Below are 23562 nucleotides of genomic sequence, written 5' to 3' on the forward strand. Positions count from 1 at the left end.
GTGCTGATGCTGCGCGGGAGGGGCACTCACTTTCAAGGCTTACTGCAGCCAGCCAATCAGATAGGATTTCACTGCACTGTGCGGCCTCCAGGAAGTTTGTAGTCCCAGGACTACAGGCAGTTGTAGTTCACTATTATACACGTCTCACACTATAGGACTGCCTGCATGTCACATTATGTTTCACTTTGGTTCTATCCTCATCTCTTATATCGGCCTATACATACCAGGGGAAGAAATGGCGAGGGGCTCAACAAGAACATTTATATAAACCATATTGTCATAGCATAAAAATGCAGCAATGCTCTTTAGGGGGGGCTGTTAAAATATAAGCCTACAAAATAGAAGGGTTCTTTTTGACAGTCTTTTATTGAATAGGCTAAGCAGCGCGTATGTAAAATGGTATACATTGGTCATAAGATAATTGATCAGACAAGGAATGGTGGATAGGGTGAAAAGGTGTGTGACGGAAAAGAGGAAAGGTGAAGGAGGGGACAGTGAGATATCAGAGTAAAAACACACAGGGTGCATCATCAACAGTCTGGAGTAGCTTCTTCCCCTCGTCTTCTTCCCAGAAGACACTTTAGAGTATTGAAATGAACCCATAGACAGAGAAGCTTGCTGGCACAGTAATTATTATATCGTGTCTGGCATGGGAAGCGACATCATTCCTTCCTTCAGAGTAATCACTGATCTGACACGTTTGGATTGGTGAGAGTATCGAGGTGGAAGTCTTGTCCAATCACAGTACAGTATATGATATATGGAGAGATATATTTGCAAATCTATCCAGTAGTACATCAGTGATTACCTCCAGGGGTGCATTGGACCAGGGCCCTGGTCTGTCTGAAAGAGGAAGGAAGGGGGGTTCGTTTTTTCCAAAGCTGTTGAACAGGTGCATCAGATAAAAGGTCAGTTTGTCTATCAGATCAGAGGGTCAGTATGTCCATCAGCAAAAAAAGAGAACATCTCATCCCTCTATGTCTAACTCCCATCAGCATCATTCCATCCCTGTCTCTATGACACTTGCTTTACTCATCTATCCATCTCATTCTCTCATCACTCCACTCCTCTCATAATGCACTTCTCTGTCTCCCTCTTCCACATCCTCAGTCCATCCATGTACCACACTTTATGTAGTAGAAGAATAGTTTACAACAGGCACAACCCAGATCACTCATCTTTACGTAGTGTGGAAAACACAGGCAAAATTACAATTCAGGGTGAACTATCCCTTTAAGAGCATAATGTTCCATCACCATAGTTACAGCATATAGATCTAAACTCCCGTCACTCTCTAGAATGCCCCCTGTGCTCTGCCTAAACAGCTCTGAGCTGCTATGACCATAGAAATAAAACAAATGGAAAGGAATGTCTGCGTGTTGTCCTAATTCAAATTCTTTGGCTGTGACACTGAAAAGTGATTCTATGGCAGCGGTGCACAACTCAGGTCCTCTAGGGTCACCATTATGGTAGTAGTTACCTTTAATGTTACAGTAATATCTGCTGGTTTGTGACTGTCTCTCCATCAGGAACTCATTTAGATCCGAGAAGCCAAGTGATTACACTCGAGACAATCTACTGTTACATCAACTATTCAATCAAAAAGCAAGAATGTGATTGGCAGTTTCACTGAAAGGTCACTTGTTAATGTTCCTGGTTAATCAAGGAAAAATAATTCCTCTGAAATAGAGAGATCGGATGAAACACAGCAGACTCTTGTTCCATTAAGGAGCTGTGCACCACTTCTCTACAGTGTGAAGTCCAGAGCCATGGGATTACAGAGTTCAGCAAACTCGGTTTGGGATTTAGAATTTGAGCGACCACCATGTTGGTTCCAAAACATCTAATTCAACAGATCATTGTAGAAGGAATTCATATTGGAATGTTGTCTCATGGAACATGTGGAACCAACATGGAAGATATTTTCCTTAACTCTGTATGGCTCTGGTGGAGTGTAAACATACCATGGCTGTCAATCAGTCAGTCACCATGACAACATTGCAGGAGATTGAAGACAGTTGATACAAAACATGTTTTGGGTGAAATCAAGGTGGTGTTCATCCTATTCTTTAAACAAACCACTGGATATTCCTCTGTAAAATGCCCTTAAAACACCTCAACATAGTTACATGGTCATTAAAAGTGCAATCCATAAGTTCGCTTTCTGGTGATACCAAAAAAGTGTAGTTAACACGTTTTAAAGGGGAGGGGGTAGTAAATGAAAACATTTATATATTTTCTCAAGTCAATAGTGTTTGAAATTGATCTTGTTGCCACAGGGGACAGAGAACTTGTGGATTGTGCCTTTGAAACCCTTTCCTTTGCAATAATATTGTTCCTATATGTGATAGTTCCCTCAGGTAACGAGGAGTCAGCCAGGACAGGCCAGCTCTGCCTCTACAGTAGGAGACATTTGGAGGATTTCTTCTCAGCGTTGGTGATTTTGACCTCGCGACCTGTGGGGCCAGGCTTCTTGCTGGACTTCAGTAGAATATCTCGAGCCAAAGCCATAAAAGACTACAGAGAGGCAGGAAGAGGTGGAGGGAGAGAGAGACAGAAAGGGTAACAGTAGGCGAGAGGGGGCATGGGGAATATTAGAGTATGTGGCACATGTAACCTGTATGAAAAGAACATATCATCCATATTCCCCATGTAAAATGCATAATAAAGGACCAGATAAAGACAGACTGTGATTGAATAAAAGACATAAATACACTGCTCAAAAAAATAAAGGGAACACTTAAACAACACATCCTAGATCTGAATGAAAGAAATAATCTTATTAAATACTTTTTTCTTTACATAGTTGAATGTGCTGACAACAAAATCACACAAAAATAATCAATGGAAATCCAATTTATCAACCCACGGAGGTCTGGATTTGGAGTCACACTCAAAATTAAAGTGGAAAACCACACTACAGGCTGATCCAACTTTGATGTAATGTCCTTAAAACAAGTCAAAATGAGGCTCAGTAGTGTGTGTGGCCTCCACGTGCCTGTATGACCTCCCTACAACGCCTGGGCATGCTCCTGATGAGGCGGCGGATGGTCTCCTGAGGGATCTCCTCCCAGACCTGGACTAAAGCATCCGCCAACTCCTGGACAGTCTGTGGTGCAACGTGGCGTTGGTGGATGGAGCGAGACATGATGTCCCAGATGTGCTCAATTGGATTCAGGTCTGGGGAACGGGCGGGCCAGTCCATAGCATCAATGCCTTCCTCTTGCAGGAACTGCTGACACACTCCAGCCACATGAGGTCTAGCATTGTCTTGCATTAGGAGGAACCCAGGGCCAACCGCACCAGCATATGGTCTCACAAGGGGTCTGAGGATCTCATCTCGGTAATGGCAGTCAGGCTACCTCTGGCGAGCACATGGAGGGCTGTGCGGCCCCCCAAAGAAATGCCACCCCACACCATGACTGACCCACCGCCAAACCGGTCATGCTGGAGGATGTTGAAGGCAGCAGAACGTTCTCCACGGCGTCTCCAGACTCTGTCACGTCTGTCACGTGCTCAGTGTGAACCTGCTTTCATCTGTGAAGAGCACAGGGTGCCAGTGGCGAATTTGCCAATCTTGGTGTTCTCTGGCAAATGCCAAACGTCCTGCACGGTGTTGGGCTGTAAGCACAACCCCCACCTGTGGACGTCGGGCCCTCATACCACCCTCATGGAGTCTGTTTCTGACCGTTTGAGCAGACACATGCACATTTGTGGCCTGCTGGAGGTCATTTTGCAGGGCTCTGGCAGTGCTCCTCCTTGCACAAAGGCGGAGGTAGTGGTCCTGCTGCTGGGTTGTTGCCCTCCTACGGCCTCCTCCACGTCTCCTGATGTACTGGCCTGTCTCCTAGTAGTGCCTCCATGCTCTGGACACTACGCTGACAGACACAGCAAACCTTCTTGCCACAGCTCGCATTGATGTGCCATCCTGGATGAGCTGCACTACCTGAGCCACTTGTGTGGGTTGTAGACTCCGTCTCATGCTACCACTAGAGTGAAAGCACCGGCAGCATTCAAAAGTGACCAAAACATCAGCCAGGAAGCATAGGAACTGAGAAGTGGTCTGTGGTCTCCACCTGCAGAACCACTCCTTTATTGGGGGTGTCTTGCTTATTGCCTATAATTTCCACCTGTTGTCTATTCCATTTGCACAACAGCATGTGAAATTGATTGTCAATCAGTGTTGCTTCCTAAGTGGACAGTTTGATTTCACAGAAGTGTGATTGACTTGGAGTTACATTGTGTTGTTTAAGTGTTCCCTTTATTTTTTTGAGCAGTATATAATATGTAAAATAACATATTTATCTCACCTCATCAACATTGATGCTGGCCTTTGCACTGGTCTCAAAGAATCTGATCCCATGATCCTTTGCCAGCTGTCAACAACATAACACAAGTGTGATTACAGCAGGATATGATGTCACGTCCCTCTCCTAATCAGCAGAGTTTATGCCACGTTCAAAACAACTGGGAACTCAGAAAAATACGAGATCAAATAATGACGTCAGTGATCTTCAGGTTGAAAAGTCGGAGCTCTTAGCCCTCAATGAGCCACACATCCATTCATCCATCACTAACATCTGCACATCACTGTCAATATCATTGAAAGAAAACACTTCATAATCAAAACAATGATCATAAAAATTGTAGAGGCTCACCTTTTCCCCCGTTTCCTTGGATACCTTCCTCTTGGCCTCAATGTCACACTTGTTAGCTAGCAACATCCGGCTGACCCCCGCTGATGCATTCTGGGGGATAAAAGATAGGGAGTTGGCATCCATCACAGCCATTTTATATTTCAATGATGTATCCCTCATCTTCTGGCCTTAATTCTGCCTCCACAAGCACCCTCTAGGAGGTTTTAATTCAGCTCTACATTGGAGCCACGTCTAACTCTTGGTTCAGATGGGAAATCATGAACTCATTTCAAAATGTCCACTTTGAACTTATCTTTGTTAACTATGCAAACAAAATTAAAAACACATTTAAAACACGTTTTTGAAAGTGCCGTTGTATGCCGTTATTCACTAAAGGCACCCCCGTAGAAAACAGACCAACATCTAGTCTCAATGTAACCCTTGTTATTGTGGTTTATAGATGGCAAGTCTGGTCAATCAGAATAATGTCCTGTGCAGTCATTCCATAAGACTGTCTGTCTAGGGGTTGTTTGATGTCACTGTGCATAATGGCTGATTCATCTAAAGAATGTTAACATGTTTCTATAATGAGGACCAGGACTGTGCCTCCAATGTCAGTGGAGAGACAGCTACATCATTTCTGCTCCTCGTGCTTTTCTAAAAGTCATCCATCACTGACCACAGAATAAGGAAACAGTGGTATGAGACCCTCTGATAGTGTTGCTCATGTCTCATTGTATTGTTTCAAATCCTTCCTAGAGGCCTGAGAAAATGCTGCCCTCTCAGTTTCTTTCTGGCCTGTGTCATGTCTTGTCCTTTCCCTCTTTCACAACAGTCAGTCTTAGTGTTTCCCTGTCAACAGTCAGTCTTCGTCTTTCCCTGTCAACAGTCAGTCTTCGTGTTTCCCTGTCAACAGTCAGTCTTCGTGTTTCCCTGTCAACAGTCAGTCTGTGTGTTTCCCTGTCAACAGTCAGTCTTCGTGTTTCCCTGTCAACAGTCAGTCTGTGTGTTTCCCTGTCAACAGTCAGTCTTCGTGTTTCCCTGTCAACAGTCAGTCTTCGTGTTTCCCTGTCAACAGTCAGTCTTCGTGTTTCCCTGTCAACAGTCAGTCTGTGTGTTTCCCTGTCAACAGTCAGTCTTCGTGTTTCCCTGTCAACAGTCAGTCTTCGTGTTTCCCTGTCAGTCTTCGTGTTTCCCTGTCAACAGTCAGTCTTCGTGTTTCCCTGTCAACAGTCAGTCTTCGTGTTCCCTGTCAACAGTCAGTCTTCGTGTTTCCCTGTCAACAGTCAGTCTTCGTGTTTCCCTGTCAACAGTCAGTCTTCGTGTTTCCCTGTCAACAGTCAGTCTTCGTGTTTCCCCTGTCAACAGTCAGTCTTCGTGTTTCCCTGTCAACAGTCAGTCTTCGTGTTTCCCTGTCAACAGTCAGTCTTCGTGTTTCCCTGTCAACAGTCAGTCTTCGTGTTTCCCTGTCAACAGTCAGTCTTCGTGTTTCCCTGTCAACAGTCAGTCTTCGTGTTTCCCTGTCAACAGTCAGTCTTCGTGTTTCCCTGTCAACAGTCAGTCTGTGTGTTTCCCTGTCACCTCCTTGATGCTCTTCATCCAGTTCTGAATGTTCTCGTAGGACTTCTCGTCTGTGATGTCATACACCAGGATGATGCCCTGAGAGATCACGGGAGACATGAGTCAAAAATAAAACATTGTGCAATTCAAAATCAACCTGATGGATGTAAGAAATATGATACTAATAGTTTCAGTCATAATCGTACACCCATAATGTTCTCTCATATCTACAAAGGTGAAGGGAGAGAGAAGGCCTGTTTATGCCTGGTGCTAAGATGCCCCTTTTGTCTGATCTTGTCCACATTCTGATTGTGCTCACAGTTTTAGACAGGTGTAGATGATTAAATGGCTTGTGATCTGATCAAGAGAGAGTTGAGAGACTCACCATAGCCCCTCTGTAGTAGGCTGTAGTGATGGTCTTAAACCTCTCCTGCCCTGCTGTGTCCCTGGAAACAGAATACATTAGAGAAAATGTTTCACCTCCTTCAAAAAGTAGTTCTTTGAACACCCTAGAGTACAGATGTAGGATCTTAATTTGAGCCAGTTTGCTACAACATGAAAATAATCCTGCAGCAACAGGAAATGTGAATTATTATGTGGATTATAATTCATGGACATTTTTGTAGGGGTTGATACATTTTCCATAAAGGTAAATCAAGTCTCGTAAATCAAGTGGAAATTACACATTTTAGAACCCTTTTTAAAAATCAAATACACTACAAGTTTGTATTTCATGCTTTGCAGGTAGATTCTCAGCAACAAGAGCATGATCAAATTAAGATCCTACATCTGTAGTAAGCACTGAAACTACTGCAGATTTGTCTGTGTTGGCAGCTGTTCTTTCTCTACACATTTCCTGTTTTTCTAATGAGGCACCCAATTCAAAGAGTACACTGTTTATACATACATATCCAGAGCAATACAGCCTTTACACACGTGTCCTGCACATCAATTATCCACGCTTCTGCAAAAACATTACGCTATGGTCACACTAATGTTCTCACAGCACAGAACGTGGAAGTTCCCCACCTACACACTGAGCTATGGTCGGCAAAGGAGGTTGGTGGCACCTTAAATTGGGGGGAATAGGCTCGTTCTAATGACTGGAGCAGAATAAGTGAAATGGTAACAAATACATCAAACACATGGTTTCCAGGTGTTTGATGCCACTCCATTTGCTCCGTTCTGTCCATTCTCCCCTCAGCAGCCTCCTGTGATGGTCAATATGGCATATCCCCCTAATGGTTCAAGTCAGGATTTGGGGAGGTTAACCTGATCCTGTATTAAAGGACAACTTCTACCAGGGGTGTGGAATCCACAGAGATGAGACATGCGTATGTTTTATGCCAGTTCAATAAACTCTTTATGGCTGCTTCAGATTTCATGTCTGGCTTTATGATAACTCACTGGCATTCACTGACAGATAAAACATAGGTGAAGTCATAGCCTACACCAAAGGCCTTGCCAGTCAATATCTCAGTGTACTCAGTGACATATGCCAGATATACACTATATATAAAAAAGTATGTGGACACCTCTTCTAAAATTAGTGGGTTCGGCTATTTCAGCCACACCCATTGCTGACAGGTGTATAAAATCGAGCACACAGCCATGCAATCTCCATAGACAAACATTGGCAGTAGAATGGCCTTACTGAAGAGCTCAGTGACTTTGAATGTGGCACCATCATAGGATGCAACCTTTCCAACATGTCAGTTCGTGCTAGAGCTGCCCGAGTCAACTGTAAGTGCTGTTATTGTGAAGTGGAAACGTCTAGGAGCAACAACGGCTCAGCCGTGAAGTGGTAGGCCACAAAAGCTCACAGAACGGGACTGCTGAGTGCTGAAGCACGTACTGTGTAAAAATTGTCTGTTGTAACACTCACTACCAAGTTCCAAACTGCCTCTGGAAGCAACGTCAGCATAAGAATTGTTCATCGGGAGCTTCATGAAATGGGTTTCCATGGCCGAACAGCCTCACGCAAGCCTAAGATCACTATGCACAATGCCAATCGTCGGCTGGAGCGGTGTAAAGCTAGCTGCCATTGGACTCGGGAGCAGTGGAAACGCGTTATCTGGAGTGATGAATCACGCTTTAGCATCTGGCAGTCCGACCGACAAATCTTGGTTTGGCTGATGCCACGACAAAGCTACCTGCCCCAATGCATAGTGCTAACTGTACAGTTTGGTGGAGGAGGAATAATGGTCTGGGGCTGTTTTTAATGGTTCGGTGTAGGCCCCTTAGTTCCAGTGAAGGGAAATCTTAACACTACAGCATACAATGACATTCTGGACCATTCTGTGCTTCCAACTTTGTGGCAAGTTTGGGGAAGGCCCTTTCCTGTTTCAGCATGACAAAGCCCCCGTGCACAAAGCCAGGTACACACAAAAATTGGTTTGTCGAGATCGGTGTGTTAGAACTTGACTGGCCTGCACAGAGCCCTGACCTCAACCCCATCGAACACCTTTGGCATGAATTGGAACGCCGACTGCGAGGCCTAATCGTCCAACATCAGTGTCCAAACTCACTAATGCTCTTGTGGCTGAATGGAAGCAAGTCCCCGCAGCAATGTTCCAACATCTAGTGGAAAGCCTTCCCAGAAGAGTGGAGGCTGTTATAGCAGCAAAGGGAGGGACCAACTCCATATTAATGCCCATTATTCTGGAATGAGATGTTCAACGAACAGGTGTCCACATGCTTTTGGTCACCGTGAGCCTACCAGACGAGCTAAATGCCTTTAATGCTTGTTTCGAGGCAAGCAACACTGAAGCATGCATGAGAGCACCAGCTGTTCTGGACGACTGTGTGATTACGCTCTCCGTAGCCGATGTGAGCAAGACCTTTAAACAGGTCAACATTCACAAGGCCGCGGGGACAGACGGATTACCAGGACGTGTACTCAAAGCATTACCAACTGGCAAGTGTCTTCACTGACATTTTCAAACTCTCCCTGGCCGAGTCTGTAATACTTACATGTTTCAAACAGACCATCATAGTTCTTTGTGCCCAAGAAAGCGAAGGTAACCTGCCTAAATGTTTACCGCCCCGTAGCACTCACTTCGGTAGCTATGAAGTGCTTTGAAAGGCTGGTCATGGCTCACATCAACACCATCATGCCAGAAACCCTAGACCGACTCCAATTCACATACTGCCCCAACAGATCCACAGATGATGCAATCTCTATTGCACTCCACACTGCCCTTTCCCACCTGGACAAAAGGAACACCTATGTGAGAATGCTGTTCATTGACTACAGCTCAGAATTCAACACCATAGTGCCCTCAAAGCTCATCACTAATCTAAGGACCCTGGGACTAAACACCTCTCTCTGCAACTGGATCCTGGACTTCCTGACGGGCCACCCCCAGGTGGTAAGGGTAGGCAACAACACATCTGCCACACTGATCCTCAACACTGGGGCCCCTCAGGGGTGCATGTTTAGGCCCCTCCTGTACTCCCTGTTCACCCACGACTGAGTGGCCAAGCACAACTTCAACACCATCATTAAGTTTGCTGACGACACAACAGTGTTAGGCCTGATCACTGACAACGATGAGACAGCCCATAGGGAGGAGTTCAAAGACCTGGCAGCCTCTCAATGTGAGCAAGACAAAGGAGCTGATAGTGGACTATAGGAAAAGGAGGGCCGACAAGGCCCCCATTAACATCGACGGGACTGAAGTGGAGCGGGTCGAGAGTTTCAAGTTCCTTGGTGTCCACATCACCAACAAACTATCATGGTCCAAACACACCAAGACAGTTGTGAAGAGGGCACGACAACACCTTTTCGGCATTGGGTCCCCAGATCCTCAATAAGTTCTACAGCTGCACCATCGAGAACATCCTGACCGGTTGCATCACCGCCTGGTATGGCAACTGCTCGGCATCTGACTTTAAGGCACTACAGAGGGTAGTGCGTACGGCCCAGTACATCACTGGGGCCAAGCTTCCTGCCACCCAGGACCTATATACTAGGCGTGTCAGAGGAAGGCCCCAAAAATTGTCAACCACTACAGTCTCCCTAGTCATAGACTGTTCTCTCTGCTACCGCAAGGCAAGCGGTACCGGAGCGCCAAGTCTAGGACCAAAAGGCTCCTTAACAGCTTCTACCCCCAAGCCATAAGACTGCTGAACAACTAATCAAATGGCCACCTGGACTATCTACATTGTCCCCCTACATTTCTTGAACTGCATTGTTGGTTAAGGGCTTGTAAGTAAGCATTTCACGGTAAGGTCTACACCTGTGTATTTGGCGCATGTGACAAATACACAACAAATCCAAATCAAATTGTATGTTGCTGCTATTGCATAGTGGGTTGCATGCCTTTACTCTAACAATACGAATAAAATCTAAATCTTGCATTCCTAAGGTCTTGTACTACAATCAGTGTGTGGTGACCCTTTGAGTGACATTTGGAATGTAAACCCTGTCATAAACAGTTGGTTGTTTTGGTAAAAAGGGAGGTTCCTCTTTCCTCTGAGAAAGAGAAGTAGACACATGTCCATAACACACGAGGAGTTGAATAAAACCTGTGTGTCGGTCCCATAACGGTCATCACTCTTAGAGAGCAGCAAACAGTAGTCCTAAATGGACCTTTCATTCTTTCTCTGCCTGGATCCTCTTCTCTTACCAGACTTGCAGTTTGACTTTCTTTCCCTCCACGTCTATGGTCTTTACTTTAAAGTCGATGCCTGAAGAAAGGATGGGAGGATGACAGAGAGAGGGGAGGGAGGAGGTCGACAGGAAGGGAGGGAAGACAATGAGTTCAATTCCCACACACATTGCAGCAAATATAGGTCATGCCAATTAAACCATTTAACATGCATGGAGGGGGAGACAGGCATTCTCAATTCATCAAACTTTCACTGGGATAGTAAAGTCTGTCTAGCTCTGCCCCATTCTGCTGTATTGTACCATATATACACACAGTCTCTGGGTTTGTTATTGTCTGGGTTTCCTGCAGGACAGGGACGGTCAGAGAAAGAGAGAGAGAGAATGAGAGAGGGTTGGAAGAGAGAGAGAGATTGTATTGTATTGTATTATATTGTAAATATCCAAAATAAGCTTTGGCAATATGTATATTGTTACGTCATGCCAATAAAGTGAATTGAATTGAATTGAGAGAACAGAGAAGATGGGCATCTTAAGCAGTGAATTCCAAGGGAGGACAACCATTTTTCTGATAATGAGAGACTGAAAAGAGATAGGAGAGATAGGAGGAATGGGGGTGGGTGGACCCTCTGGGTAAAGTGAGGGAGGGGAGAGGGAGATATGGAGAAGATATAGAAACAACAGCAGCACAGCAACAATGCAAGTGAACTACAATAGGGATATAGGAAGACAGCGATAGACGTGTAGAGACATGAACACAGCAGAACTGGAAACGTGAGATAACTGCGTGGTGAAAGTGATAAGAACTTGGCATTATATGTTAGCTGACAGAATGGTACCTATATCAGCAATAACGAATTTAAAGGATTGCTAAATATTGTTAGACCGATTAGGCTATAACCGATTAAATGGGATTTCGTAGAGCTAGGCTACATACCGATAGTTGATATGTAGGTTGAGTTGAAGTTGTCCTCAGCAAATCGAATAATCAGACATGTTTTTCCCACTCCACTATCTCCGATGAGTAATAATTTGAAAAGGAAGTCGTACTTCTTCGCCATAATGTTTTTCAAAGTTTTTAGTGAATGATCAGAAACTATGACTCTTTACAAAACCAGTACACTTTCCAATGTTCTTCTTACACTTATTTGTAACGTTTAAGAGGTTAACAAATGCCTTAAAGTATTGCTCAACATACACAAAGGTCAAAATCACAATCACACTCTCATTTCTCATGGGGAGTTTCTGCTTTTCTTTAGCATAAAATCCGCTGCTTTCCCTTGAAAACTGTCACCGGTAAATACGGTTCTCCCCCAATGTCTCTTTTGGTCCGAGAAAAATAAAACAGAACGCCACAAGTTCAAAACGAAAGTTGGAACCAACGTTTCTGCACTTCAGTGGGCTATACAATTCTACAGCGCCACAAAGCTTTGTTAAAATCCATTTATCAAGCCAAAATGTCAAGTTATTTTCTTCCAAAGGCCGAATAACATACATCCATTCCACACAGACAGGGCTACGTTTTCGCCCAAAAACTTTCTCCTGCCGAAGTTCACGTAGGATTACGTAGAGGGAGAGGTTCAGTTATTACAGTGGAGGGAACAGACTGACATGGGACAGCAGGAATGACCGATACTGCTTATAGACAGCAGAGGGCGCTCGACCATATGAATAAAGTCAATGGTTATTTAGGTGTATTATAGAGCCCCATGTACTGAAATATGTCATAATATCTCTGTATACGTGTATCCTTAGTACCATATTTCTTTTCGTGGATAAAACAACTAATAACAAACACGATTTGACTGACAAGTAGAATAAAAGAGAAATATAAAATTGAATGTCTCTATTAAAAATTAAGTGGTCTCTCCCTAACACTGCGAGAGATATCTAACAAAATCAAATGTGCCAGTAAGGCTAGCTATAGATGGCGCAGAACAAAACCTCTCTGTGTGTCGGCCAGTGTGATTTGGAAGAAAGAGTTGACCTCACAAACATGGCCTCCTTTGCCTCGCCTCCTTGACACGTAATGGCGACTAAACACTTCCGGCCCCTGCCATCGGGCCCCGTTCATTTATTAACTGTCAACTTCCGGTTGATCCTTCTTTTCGGCAACGGCTACAAACTCGCCAACATGCCAGTAAGTGCGCACACAAGCAATATAACCCTTGCTTCAGTTTGGGAATTTTGTTTGAGCGGGACATGACCACATCCATCGGTGTATTAGAATTTAGCGAATATTCCGATTTAATATATTCAGGATTATTCAAGCAATGGATAGCTAGAACAATCTTAAACTGCGTGCCAAGGTCTGCTGAATTGACGCAATATGGCGGCGTGCATGCAATAGAAAGCATGGACTGACATGTAACTAACTAGCTAACTAGTTTGATGTTTAGTGATTGTTTCTAAACATTTGACAGCGCTTGTACACGTTGCAGTTTGACTAGATATGCGCATTCCTTTACTTATGTTTGAATGTAGACGTACGCAGGCTTTAGCTAAACAATGTAACGTTAAATAGCATAGGCTAGACAGTACATAGGCTAGCCAGTACTAACCAGGAGTTTACCCAACGAACATTTGTCAAATGATTTTGATTAAACTAACTAATGTACACGTCTCCTGTATGGACATTGTTTTAACTTGTTAGCTAGCAAGATTATCAAATGGACTTTTCAATCTGCATTTTCTAAGATGGCCACCCTGTTTTTTTTTTCCAGCTCGCAAAGGACCTGTTACACCCAACCTCTGAGGAGGAAAAGAGAAGTCACAAGAAGAAGCGTCTTGTACAGAGCCCTAACTCGTATTTTATGGATGTCAAATGTCCAGGTTAGTATGTCTCCCAGTAGCTTAGCTAGAAGTGACTCCCCGGCTCAGCTCACACCAAACGCAGCCGTCATTGTAAATAAGAATTTGTTCTTGACTGACTTTAGAATCAAAGGATGTGGGACCATATTCAACTGACAGGTCATTGGTTTGCCTGTCTTCAGTAAAACTGGTCAGTCCACCAAAGGGAGCGTTTGCATGGCCAATGGAAACTCGATGTGATCCCGTGGCTCGGTTGGTAGAGCATTGTGCTTTCAATGCCAGGGTTGTGGGTTTGATTCCCACAGGGGAACAGTACAAAAATGTATGCGCTCTGTAAGTTGTCAGCTAAATGATTTAAATGTAAATCTAGTCTGGTAGTTGATTACTGAGACTGACTTGTTTCTAGAGGGATGAGTAGCGACTTGCCTTTATGTGTTGCCCATTCATTGTCTCCAGAGTGAATGAGGTGTCTACCAAGGCATACAGTAACCTTGTGATTGTCTTTGTTTGGAAGGAGTCTCCACTGATTCCTTTCAATAACTGCAACTGCAAGAACACAACAGTAATTAGAACATAATTTGTGTGTGATTTGTTGGGACTGAAAACACGAGTACGTCTCGTTCAGTTTAGGACATTGAGGTGAATGTTAATTTGTCTGAACTGTTCTCTCTACAGGATGCTATAAGATCACGACAGTGTTCAGTCACGCCCAGACGGTCGTGCTGTGTGTCGGATGCTCCACAGTCCTGTGTCAACCTACAGGGGGTAAAGCACGCCTCACAGAAGGTACTATACTACACACACTCCCAGCCTTCCACACAGAGTATCCAGGATGGAAAAATACTGTTGGACATGATTGATGCCTTTATGTGTTGCCCATTCATTGTCTCCAGAGTGAATGAGGTGTCTACCAAGGCATACAGTAACCTTGTGATTGTCTTTGTTTGGAAGGAGTCTCCACTGATTCCTTTCAATAAGTAACTGCAGGAACACAGTAGTATACAGAAATAATACTGTCTGTTCTGTTTCTAGTTGTAATAGTCTGACCTGCCACTCTTTAGGATCATGCCACGAGATGGCAAATGTTTTTTTTGGGGGAAAAGTTGATTACCTGAACTTGTCAAATAAAACTCCTTTTTGTTTTCTAGTTGAAAATGTATTTTTTTCATACTTTACTGACCATGACCCAAATAATTGAATGTATTGCTTTTCAATAGCCCCAATTGAAGTGTGACCCTTTACCTGCTCAGCTGGCTTGGTTTGTATTCACCACAGCTCAGGTTGGCAGTGTTTGTAGGGATAGGAATGGCCATGGACCTCACAATATCATAACAATACTTCAAGGAAAATTCCACACCATTCATTCCTATCATTTACAGTGCTACATAACACTGTGGACTATGTTTTGTGAACAAATGTTTCATTTTGTTATTATAAGGTTGGTAGCAACATGTCAAATCCATTGTGGAAATCTGTTGCAGCTCAAGTCGACTACAAAACCCACATTGCAATGCTCTATGGGTTAGGTAGGCAGGTAGCTGGCTCGCAAACATACCTAAACACAACGCCAAAGTCAATATCAGCATATGAAGTAGCCCGTTGGCTGTAAAATCACCTAAAAAAAACTGCACTATCAATATAGGAGTCTACAGTCTCACCATTTTCAACCTGCAGATTGATGTGCCTCAGTGGTCTGACATTCACAGCAGCACCATGCAATGCACCTTGGACTGACGAAGCAGACACAGGAGGAATGTGTTAGACCCTCTGTTAAATTACAAATTTTAACGTAAGAAAACTGCAAAAATATGATAATGGCTCATTCAAGAGAAGACAACCTCTCGCGTTATGACATCGGCCAGTATTAAAATCTGACATGCATGACAGACGGTTTTGCGATCTAAAAGTCATTCCTATTAACTTCCAGGGTAGTGAGAGACAATCAGTGCTACATCATACCGGCCTGAATTTGGCTGCTTGAACGGCAATGGCTCAGATACACATGACATGACCAAGGGAATGGATATAACATCACCCAGAGATGCACAAAAACACAACATTCAAAATGGGTGAATCTTTATTAAAAGTGCTGAAACAATGTATACTGCGATTTGATGTTAAACATATTTCTCACTATATGTGCTGTTGCCAGGTAGAACCTATTCCCTGTATTATTTGCTTAGTGATAGCGGTGCTATATACTGTTTCCTGGGTCACCAGTCAGTTGGTCAATATTGTCCTAGAATTAATGATTGACAATATTGGCATGCAATGAATGTCTGTCCATATAACATGCTGACTGGACCATGTTGGTTTTGTATGTCCACACCAGACGCAATCCAAGACACGCAGTGTAAAATATCAAAACGAGCTCTGAACCAACTATATACTAAGATATAAACGCAGTATGTGTTGGTCCCATGAGCTGAAATAAAAGATCCCTGTTAGTGAGCATATCTCCTTTGCCAAGATAATCCACCTGACAGGTGTGGTATATCAAGAAGCTAATGCAACAGCATGGTCATTACACAGTGCTGGGGACAAAAGGCCACTCAAATGTGCAGTTTTGTCAGACAACACAATGCCACAGATGTCTGGAGTTGAGGGAGTGTGCAGTTGGCATTCTGACTGCAGGAATATCCTACCAGAGCTGTTGCCATATAATTTAATGTTTATTTCTCTACCACAACCTGCCTCCAACGTCGTTTTAAGAGAATTTGGCAGTACATCCAATTGGCCTCACAACAGCAGAGCACATGTATGGCGTCGTGTGGGCGAGCAGTTTGCTGATGTCAACGTTGTGAACAGAGAGACCCAGGGTTACGTTATGGGCAGGAATAAGCTATGAACACAATTGCATTTTATCAATGGCAATTTGAATGCACAGAAATACCATGACGAGATCCTGAGACCCCTTTTTCTTCAGTTGGATGCATATCTGTATTCCTAGTCATGTGAAATCCATAGATTAGGGCTTAATGAATTTATTTCAATTGACTGATTTCCTCATATGAACTGTAATTCGGTAAAATCTTTGAAATAGTTGCATGTTGCATTTATATTTTTGTTCAGGTTGAAACACAAAACATTTAGCTCGCTAGCTTGCTGTTGCGAGCTAATTTGTCCTGGGAGATAAACATTGGGTTATTTTACCTGAAATGTACAAGGTCCTTTTTTTCTGGATCTTTGTAGAATATTGACCCATTTTGAGTTGCACACAATCGTGTGTTCTCTACTCCGACAAGCCATGGATAAAAGGGGAAACCTAGTTAGTTTCTAGTAATCTCTCCTTCAGTAGTCTTCTTCTGTGGACTTTATGTCGGTTGGCAACCAACTTTAAAGTGCATTACCACCACCGACTGGACTGGTGTGTGGAACTTTAGTTCATATTTCTATAACCAACGTGGGTATATGCTCCTAAAAACCAATGAGGAGATGGGAGAGGTGGGACTTGCAGCGCATCAAAAATAGAACCAAGTTTATTTTAGCGCCTGGTTACGCAGATGTGAGTGAAGTTTAAATGAAATGTGTAAATGTATTTTGCAACATGAGTGGTGTGGTCAGCATGTAATGCCCACACTTGACGCCTCACATGATCCCTGCATGCCCATTGTCTGGATTTCTCTCCCTTCCCGTTGTCCTCATATCTCCTTCCCCCGCTAGGCTGTCAGTCTGGCCTTAACAATAAACAGTAGTTTGATCTCCTCACTCTCCCTACCATATAAAAGTGAAATCTGTCTGGGACCATAACTATCTTTCTCCTTCACCCAGGATGCTCATTCAGGAGAAAACAGCACTAGACTCTCAGCAATGGAGATTGTTGGACCGAGAGACCCAAGGGAGGAGAGACGGGATTGACCCCAGTGACCCTGCTCAGGAAGTGACAACGCGAGAGGAAAAGTAGAGATGAAACTGAAGAAGAGGAAAGATGGTGTTGAGCTCTGTTTTGTGTACGTAGAGAAAACATCCCCTGGCATGATGACATCACTGTAACACCACTCCTCCACCGGCCTTTCTCTCACTTCTTAATAAAGTTTAGTTTTTTCGTTAAAGAATCCAGTTTACTTGTCAGTCTTTGATCCAGGTGTCATATGTTTGACTCTATTATTAGAAAACAACATGGTGTCATATGGGGAAGGTAAGCTGGTCCTAGATCTATGCCTGAACAACTACCTCGAGACCCTGTTCAAGTAGACCCACTGTTCTTAAATCAGGGTGTCACTCATTCCACGGAGGACCTAGGATCTGCTGGGTTTTCCCTTTCAATTAAGACCTAGGCAACCAGGTGAGGACAGTAACTTACTAATCCGTGACCTTAATTCAACCAAGTACAAGGGAGGAGAGAACCCGCAGACACTCGTCCCTCTGGAATGAGTTTGACACCTGTGCCTTAAATGGACCAACGCAACACACTGACAACGTTTGGCAGGAAATTGTTTAGTTGAAGGTTTTAACATGGATCATTCACAGGGCTGTTAGTGTCACCGTGTGCTCCAGAGCCAGCTGCGTCTGCGGATGATCCTTTCTGTGTCTGGGGACGAGGGTCTGATCCAGGGAGAGAAACACACCGTCCTGCTGCATTCCACTGGAGAACACACACCAGCTTAGACACAACCCTAAGACTGCTGCATTCCACTGGAGAACACACACCAGCTTAGACACAACCCTAAGACTGCTGCATTCCACTGGAGAACACACACCAGCTTAGACACAACCCTAAGACTGCTGCATTCTACTGGAGAACACACACCAGCTTAGACACAACCCTAAGACTGCTGCATTCCACTGGAGAACACACACCAGCTTAGACACAACCCTAAGACTGCTGCATTCTACTGGAGAACACACACCAGCTTAGACACAACCCTAAGACTGCTGCATTCCACTGGAGAACACACACCAGCTTAGACACAACCCTAAGACTGCTGCATTCTACTGGAGAACACACACCAGCTTAGACACAACCCTAAGACTGCTGCATCCCACTGGAGAACACACACCAGCTTAGACACAACCCTAAGACTGCTGCATTCCACTGGAGAACACACACCAGCTTAGACACAACCCTAAGACTGCTGCATTCTACTGGAGAACACACACCAGCTTAGACACAACCCTAAGACTGCTGCATTCTACTGGAGAACACACACCAGCTTAGACACAACCCTAAGACTGCTGCATCCCACTGGAGAACACACACCAGCTTAGACACAACCCTAAGACTGCTGCATTCTACTGGAGAACACACACCAGCTTAGACACAACCCTAAGACTGCTGCATTCCACTGGAGAACACACACACCAGCTTAGACACAACCCTAAGACTGCTGCATTCCACTGGAGAACACACACCAGCTTAGACACAACCCTAAGACTGCTGCATTCCACTGGAGAACACACACCAGCTTAGACACAACCCTAAGACTGCTGCATTCCACTGGAGAACACACACCAGCTTAGACACAACCCTAAGACTGCTGCATTCCACTGGAGAACACACACCAGCTTAGACACAACCCTAAGACTGCTGCATTCCACTGGAGAACACACACCAGCTTAGACACAACCCTAAGACTGCTGCATCCCACTGGAGAACACACACCAGCTTAGACACAACCCTAAGACTGCTGCATTCTACTGGAGAACACACACCAGCTTAGACACAACCCTAAGACTGCTGCATTCCACTGGAGAACACACACCAGCTTAGACACAACCCTAAGACTGCTGCATTCCACTGGAGAACACACACCAGCTTAGACACAACCCTAAGACTGCTGCATTCTACTGGAGAACACACACCAGCTTAGACACAACCCTAAGACTGCTGCATTCCACTGGAGAACACACACCAGCTTAGACACAACCCTAAGACTGCTGCATTCTACTGGAGAACACACACCAGCTTAGACACAACCCTAAGACTGCTGCATTCTACTGGAGAACACACATCAGCTTAGACACAACCCTAAGACTGCTGCATTCCACTGGAGAACACACACCAGCTTAGACACAACCCTAAGACTGCTGCATTCTACTGGAGAACACACACCAGCTTAGACACAACCCTAAGACTGCTGCATTCCACTGGAGAACACACACCAGCTTAGACACAACCCTAAGACTGCTGCATTCTACTGGAGAACACACACCAGCTTAGACACAACCCTAAGACTGCTGCATTCTACTGGAGAACACACACCAGCTTAGACACAACCCTAAGACTGCTGCATTCCACTGGAGAACACACACCAGCTTAGACACAACCCTAAGACTGCTGCATTCTACTGGAGAACACACACCAGCTTAGACACAACCCTAAGACTGCTGCATTCCACTGGAGAACACACACCAGCTTAGACACAACCCTAAGACTGCTGCATTCTACTGGAGAACACACACCAGCTTAGACACAACCCTAAGACTGCTGCATTCTACTGGAGAACACACACCAGCTTAGACACAACCCTAAGACTGCTGCATTCTACTGGAGAACACACACCAGCTTAGACACAACCCTAAGACTGCTGCATTCTACTGGAGAACACACACCAGCTTAGACACAACCCTAAGACTGCTGCATTCTACTGGAGAACACACACCAGCTTAGACACAACCCTAAGACTGCTGCATTCTACTGGAGAACACACACCAGCTTAGACACAACCCTAAGACTGCTGCATTCTACTGGAGAACACACACCAGCTTAGACACAACCCTAAGACTGCTGCATTCCACTGGAGAACACACACACCAGCTTAGACACAACCCTAAGACTGCTGCATTCCACTGGAGAACACACACACCAGCTTAGACACAACCCTAAGACTGCTGCATTCCACTGGAGAACACACACACCAGCTTAGACACAACCCTAAGACTGCTGCATTCCACTGGAGAACACACACCAGCTTAGACACAACCCTAAGACTGCTGCATTCCACTGGAGAACACACACACCAGCTTAGACACAACCCTAAGACTGCTGCATTCCACTGGAGAACACACACACCAGCTTAGACACAACCCTAAGACTGCTGCATTCCACTGGAGAACAATTACCTCTGATATAAAGCCTAGAAATAATTTGGAGAAGATAACTGGTACTGACGTGTGTTTGGGTACAGGCCGACCACCGGGACAGGAACCGTCTGCATGCAGGAGTTGTACACTGACAAATACAGAAGTGTTAACTGTCACCAGAGTAGGGAGTAAGTCACCACCAACTGAGAGGTTAGTTACCTATGAACAAGGTGGTGTGGTTAGTTACCTATGAATAAGATGGTGGTGTGGTTAGTTACCTATGAACAAGGTAGTGGTGGTGTGGTTAGTTACCTATAAACAAGGTAGTGGTGGTGTGGTTAGTTACCTATAAACAAGGTAGTGGTGGTGTGGTTAGTTACCTATGAACAAGGTGGTGGTGTGGTTAGTTACCTATGAACATGGTAGTGGTGGTGTGGTTAGTTACCTATGAACAAGGTAGTGGTGGTGTGGTTAGTTAACTATGAATAAGGTAGTGGTGGTGTGGTTAGTTACCTATGAATAAGGTAGTGGTGGTGTGGTTAGTTACCTATGAACAAGGAGGTGGTGTGGTTAGTTACCTATGAATAAGGTGGTGGTGTGGTTAGTTACCTATGAATAAGGCAGTGGTGGTGTGGTTAGTAACCTTTGAACAAGGTGGTGTGGATAGTTACCTATGAATAAGGCAGTGGTGGTGTGGTTAGTTACCTATGTATAAGGTAGTGGTGGTGTGGTTAGTTACCTATGAACAAGGTAGTGGTGGTGTGGTTAGTTACATATGTATAAGGTAGTGGTGGTGTGGTTAGTTACCTATGAACAAGGTAGTGGTGGTATGGTTAGTTACCTATGAATAAGGTGGTGGTGTGGTTAGTTACCTATGAATAAGGCAGTGGTGGTGTGGTTAGTAACCTTTGAACAAGGTGGTGTGGATAGTTACCTATGAACAAGGTAGTGGTGGTGTGGTTAGTTACCTATGAACAAGGTAGTGGTGGTGTGGTTAGTTACCTATAAACAAGGTAGTGGTGGTGTGGTTAGTTACCTATGAACAAGGAGGTGGTGTGGTTAGTTACCTATGAATAAGGTGGTGGTGTGGTTAGTTACCTATGAATAAGGTAGTGGTGGTGTGGTTAGTTACCTATAAACAAGGAGGTGGTGTGGTTAGTTACCTATGAATAAGGTAGTGGTGGTGTGGTTAGTTACCTATAAACAAGGTAGTGGTGGTGTGGTTAGTTACCTATGAACAAGGAGGTGGTGTGGTTAGTTACCTATGAATAAGGTGGTGGTGTGGTTAGTTAACTATGAATAAGGTAGTGGTGGTGTGGTTAGTTACCTATAAACAAGGTAGTGGTGGTGTGGTTAGTTACCTATGAACAAGGTAGTGGTGGTGTGGTTAGTTACATATGTATAAGGTAGTGGTGGTGTGGTTAGTTACCTATGAACATGGTAGTGGTGGTGTGGTTAGTTACCTATAAACAAGGTAGTGGTGGTGTGGTTATTAACCTATGAACAAGGTAGTGGTGGTGTGGTTAGTTACCTGTGAACAAGGTAGTGGTGGTGTGGTTAGTTACCTATGAACAAGGTAGTGGTGGTGTGGTTAGTTACCTATGAATAAGATGATGGTGTGGTTAGTTACCTATGAATAAGGTAGTGGTGGTGTGGTTAGTTACCTATGAACAAGGTAGTGGTGGTATGGTTAGTTACCTATGAACAAGGTAGTGGTGGTGTGGTTAGTTACCTATGAACAAGGTAGTGGTGGTATGGTTAGTTACCTATGAACAAGGTAGTGGTGGTGTGGTTAGTTACCTATGAACAAGGTAGTGGTGGTGTGGTTAGTTACCTATGAACAAGGTAGTGGTGGTGTGGTTAGTTACCTATGAACAAGGTGGTGTGGTTAGTTACCTATGAACAAGATAGTGGTGGTGTGGTTAGTTACCTATGAACAAGGTGGTGGTGTGGTTAGTTACCTATGAACAAGGTTGTGGTGGTGTGGTTAGTTACCTATGAACAAGGTGGTGGTGTGGTTAGTTACCTATGAACAAGGTGGTGGTGGTGTGGTTAGTTACCTATGAACAAGGTAGTGGTGGTGTGGTTAGTTACCTATGAACAAGGTGGTGGTGGTGTGGTTAGTTACCTATGAACAAGGTGGTGGTGTGGTTAGTTACCTATGAACAAGGTAGTGGTGGTGTGGTTAGTTAACTATGAACAAGGTGGTGGTGTGGTTAGTTACCTATGAATAAGGAGGTGGTGTGGTTAGTTACCTATGAACAAGGTGGTGGTGTGGTTAGTTACTTATCAACAAGGTTGTGGTGGTGTGGTTAGTTAATTTGAACAAGGTAGTGGTGGTGTGGTTAGTTACCTATAAAAAAGGTAGTGGTGGTGTGGTTAGTTACCTATGAAGAAGGTAGTGGTGGTGTGGTTAGTTACCTATGAACAAGGTAGTGGTGGTGTGGTTAGTTACCTATGAAGAAGGTAGTGGTGGTGTGGTTAGTTACCTATAAACAAGGTAGTGGTGGTGTGGTTAGTTACCTATGAAGAAGGTAGTGGTGGTGTGGTTAGTTACCTATGAACAAGGTAGTGGTGGTGTGGTTAGTTACCTATGAAGAAGGTAGTGGTGGTGTGGTTAGTTACCTATGAACAAGGTAGTGGTGGTGTGGTTAGTTACCTATGAACAAGGTTGTGATGGTATGGTTAGTTACCTATGAATAAGGTAGTGGTGGTGTGGTTAGTTACCTATGAACAAGGTAGTGGTGGTGTGGTTAGTTAATTATGAACAAGGTGGTGTGGTTAGTTACCTATGAACAAGATAGTGGTGGTGTGGTTAGTTACCTATGAATAAGGTAGTGGTGGTGCGGTTAGTTACCTATGAATAAGGTAGTGGTGGTGTGGTTAGTTACCTATGAACAAGGTGGTGGTGTGGTTAGT

General features: G+C 44.3%; 3 protein-coding genes and 2 non-coding genes across 12 annotated transcripts in view; 3 read left to right on the forward strand and 2 right to left on the reverse strand.

The window, feature by feature from the left end:
* Window positions 1–347: 347 nt before the first annotated feature.
* LOC123743170 (ras-related protein Rab-13) lies at window positions 348–12406 on the reverse strand. Its single transcript, XM_045718898.1, has 7 exons — window positions 11747–12406; window positions 10829–10889; window positions 6583–6643; window positions 6219–6296; window positions 4659–4748; window positions 4311–4376; window positions 348–2517 (listed from the first exon to the last, which is right to left on the reverse strand). The coding sequence occupies exons 1-7, from the start codon at window positions 11868–11870 to the stop codon at window positions 2398–2400; spliced, it is 600 nt and encodes a 199-aa protein (XP_045574854.1). The 5' UTR covers window positions 11871–12406; the 3' UTR covers window positions 348–2397.
* A 432-nt stretch (window positions 12407–12838) lies between these two features.
* Window positions 12839–17524, forward strand: LOC106605923 (uncharacterized). The gene is made up of 4 exons (XM_045717755.1): window positions 12839–12949; window positions 13533–13641; window positions 14296–14443; window positions 17392–17524. The coding sequence occupies exons 1-4, from the start codon at window positions 12839–12841 to the stop codon at window positions 17522–17524; spliced, it is 501 nt and encodes a 166-aa protein (XP_045573711.1).
* Window positions 14044–14180, forward strand: LOC123743261 (small nucleolar RNA SNORA13). The gene has a single exon (XR_006770069.1). It is a non-coding gene; the product is annotated as a small nucleolar RNA SNORA13 (small nucleolar RNA).
* LOC123743262 (small nucleolar RNA SNORA13) lies at window positions 14481–14615 on the forward strand. The gene has a single exon (XR_006770070.1). It is a non-coding gene; the product is annotated as a small nucleolar RNA SNORA13 (small nucleolar RNA).
* The window catches only part of LOC106605922 (nuclear pore membrane glycoprotein 210), a 43812-nt gene continuing 37658 nt past the window's right edge, over window positions 17409–23562 (reverse strand). For 6 of the 8 annotated variants that reach the window (XM_045718896.1, XM_045718894.1, XM_045718893.1 and 3 more), the window contains 2 exons: window positions 20732–20791; window positions 17409–18205 (listed from right to left, as the gene is read on the reverse strand). In XM_045718896.1, the coding sequence (XP_045574852.1) occupies window positions 18102–18205; window positions 20732–20791 (164 nt within the window). In that variant the 3' untranslated portion in view covers window positions 17409–18101. The other 2 variants (XM_045718892.1, XM_045718895.1) reach the window with 2 other exon arrangements.

This window comes from Salmo salar, chromosome ssa05, assembly GCF_905237065.1.
Source record: "Salmo salar chromosome ssa05, Ssal_v3.1, whole genome shotgun sequence".
Lineage (NCBI taxonomy): Eukaryota > Metazoa > Chordata > Actinopteri > Salmoniformes > Salmonidae > Salmo > Salmo salar.

Excerpts from the sequence above, each read along its gene's own strand:
- LOC123743170 (XM_045718898.1), bottom strand. The coding sequence starts at position 11,870 with ATGGCGAAGAAGTACGACTTCCTTTTCAAATTATTACTCATCGGAGAT. Across the intron at positions 10,890-11,746 it reads AACCTACATATCAACTATCG|GCATCGACTTTAAAGTAAAG; the intron begins GTATGTAGCCTA and ends TCCTTTCTTCAG. Across the intron at positions 6,644-10,828 it reads AAAGTCAAACTGCAAGTCTG|GGACACAGCAGGGCAGGAGA; the intron begins GTAAGAGAAGAG and ends TTCTGTTTCCAG.
- LOC106605923 (XM_045717755.1), top strand. The coding sequence starts at position 12,839 with ATGGCGACTAAACACTTCCGGCCCCTGCCATCGGGCCCCGTTCATTTA. Across the intron at positions 12,950-13,532 it reads ACAAACTCGCCAACATGCCA|CTCGCAAAGGACCTGTTACA; the intron begins GTAAGTGCGCAC and ends TTTTTTTTCCAG. Across the intron at positions 14,444-17,391 it reads CTCCCAGCCTTCCACACAGA|GATGCTCATTCAGGAGAAAA; the intron begins GTATCCAGGATG and ends TCCTTCACCCAG.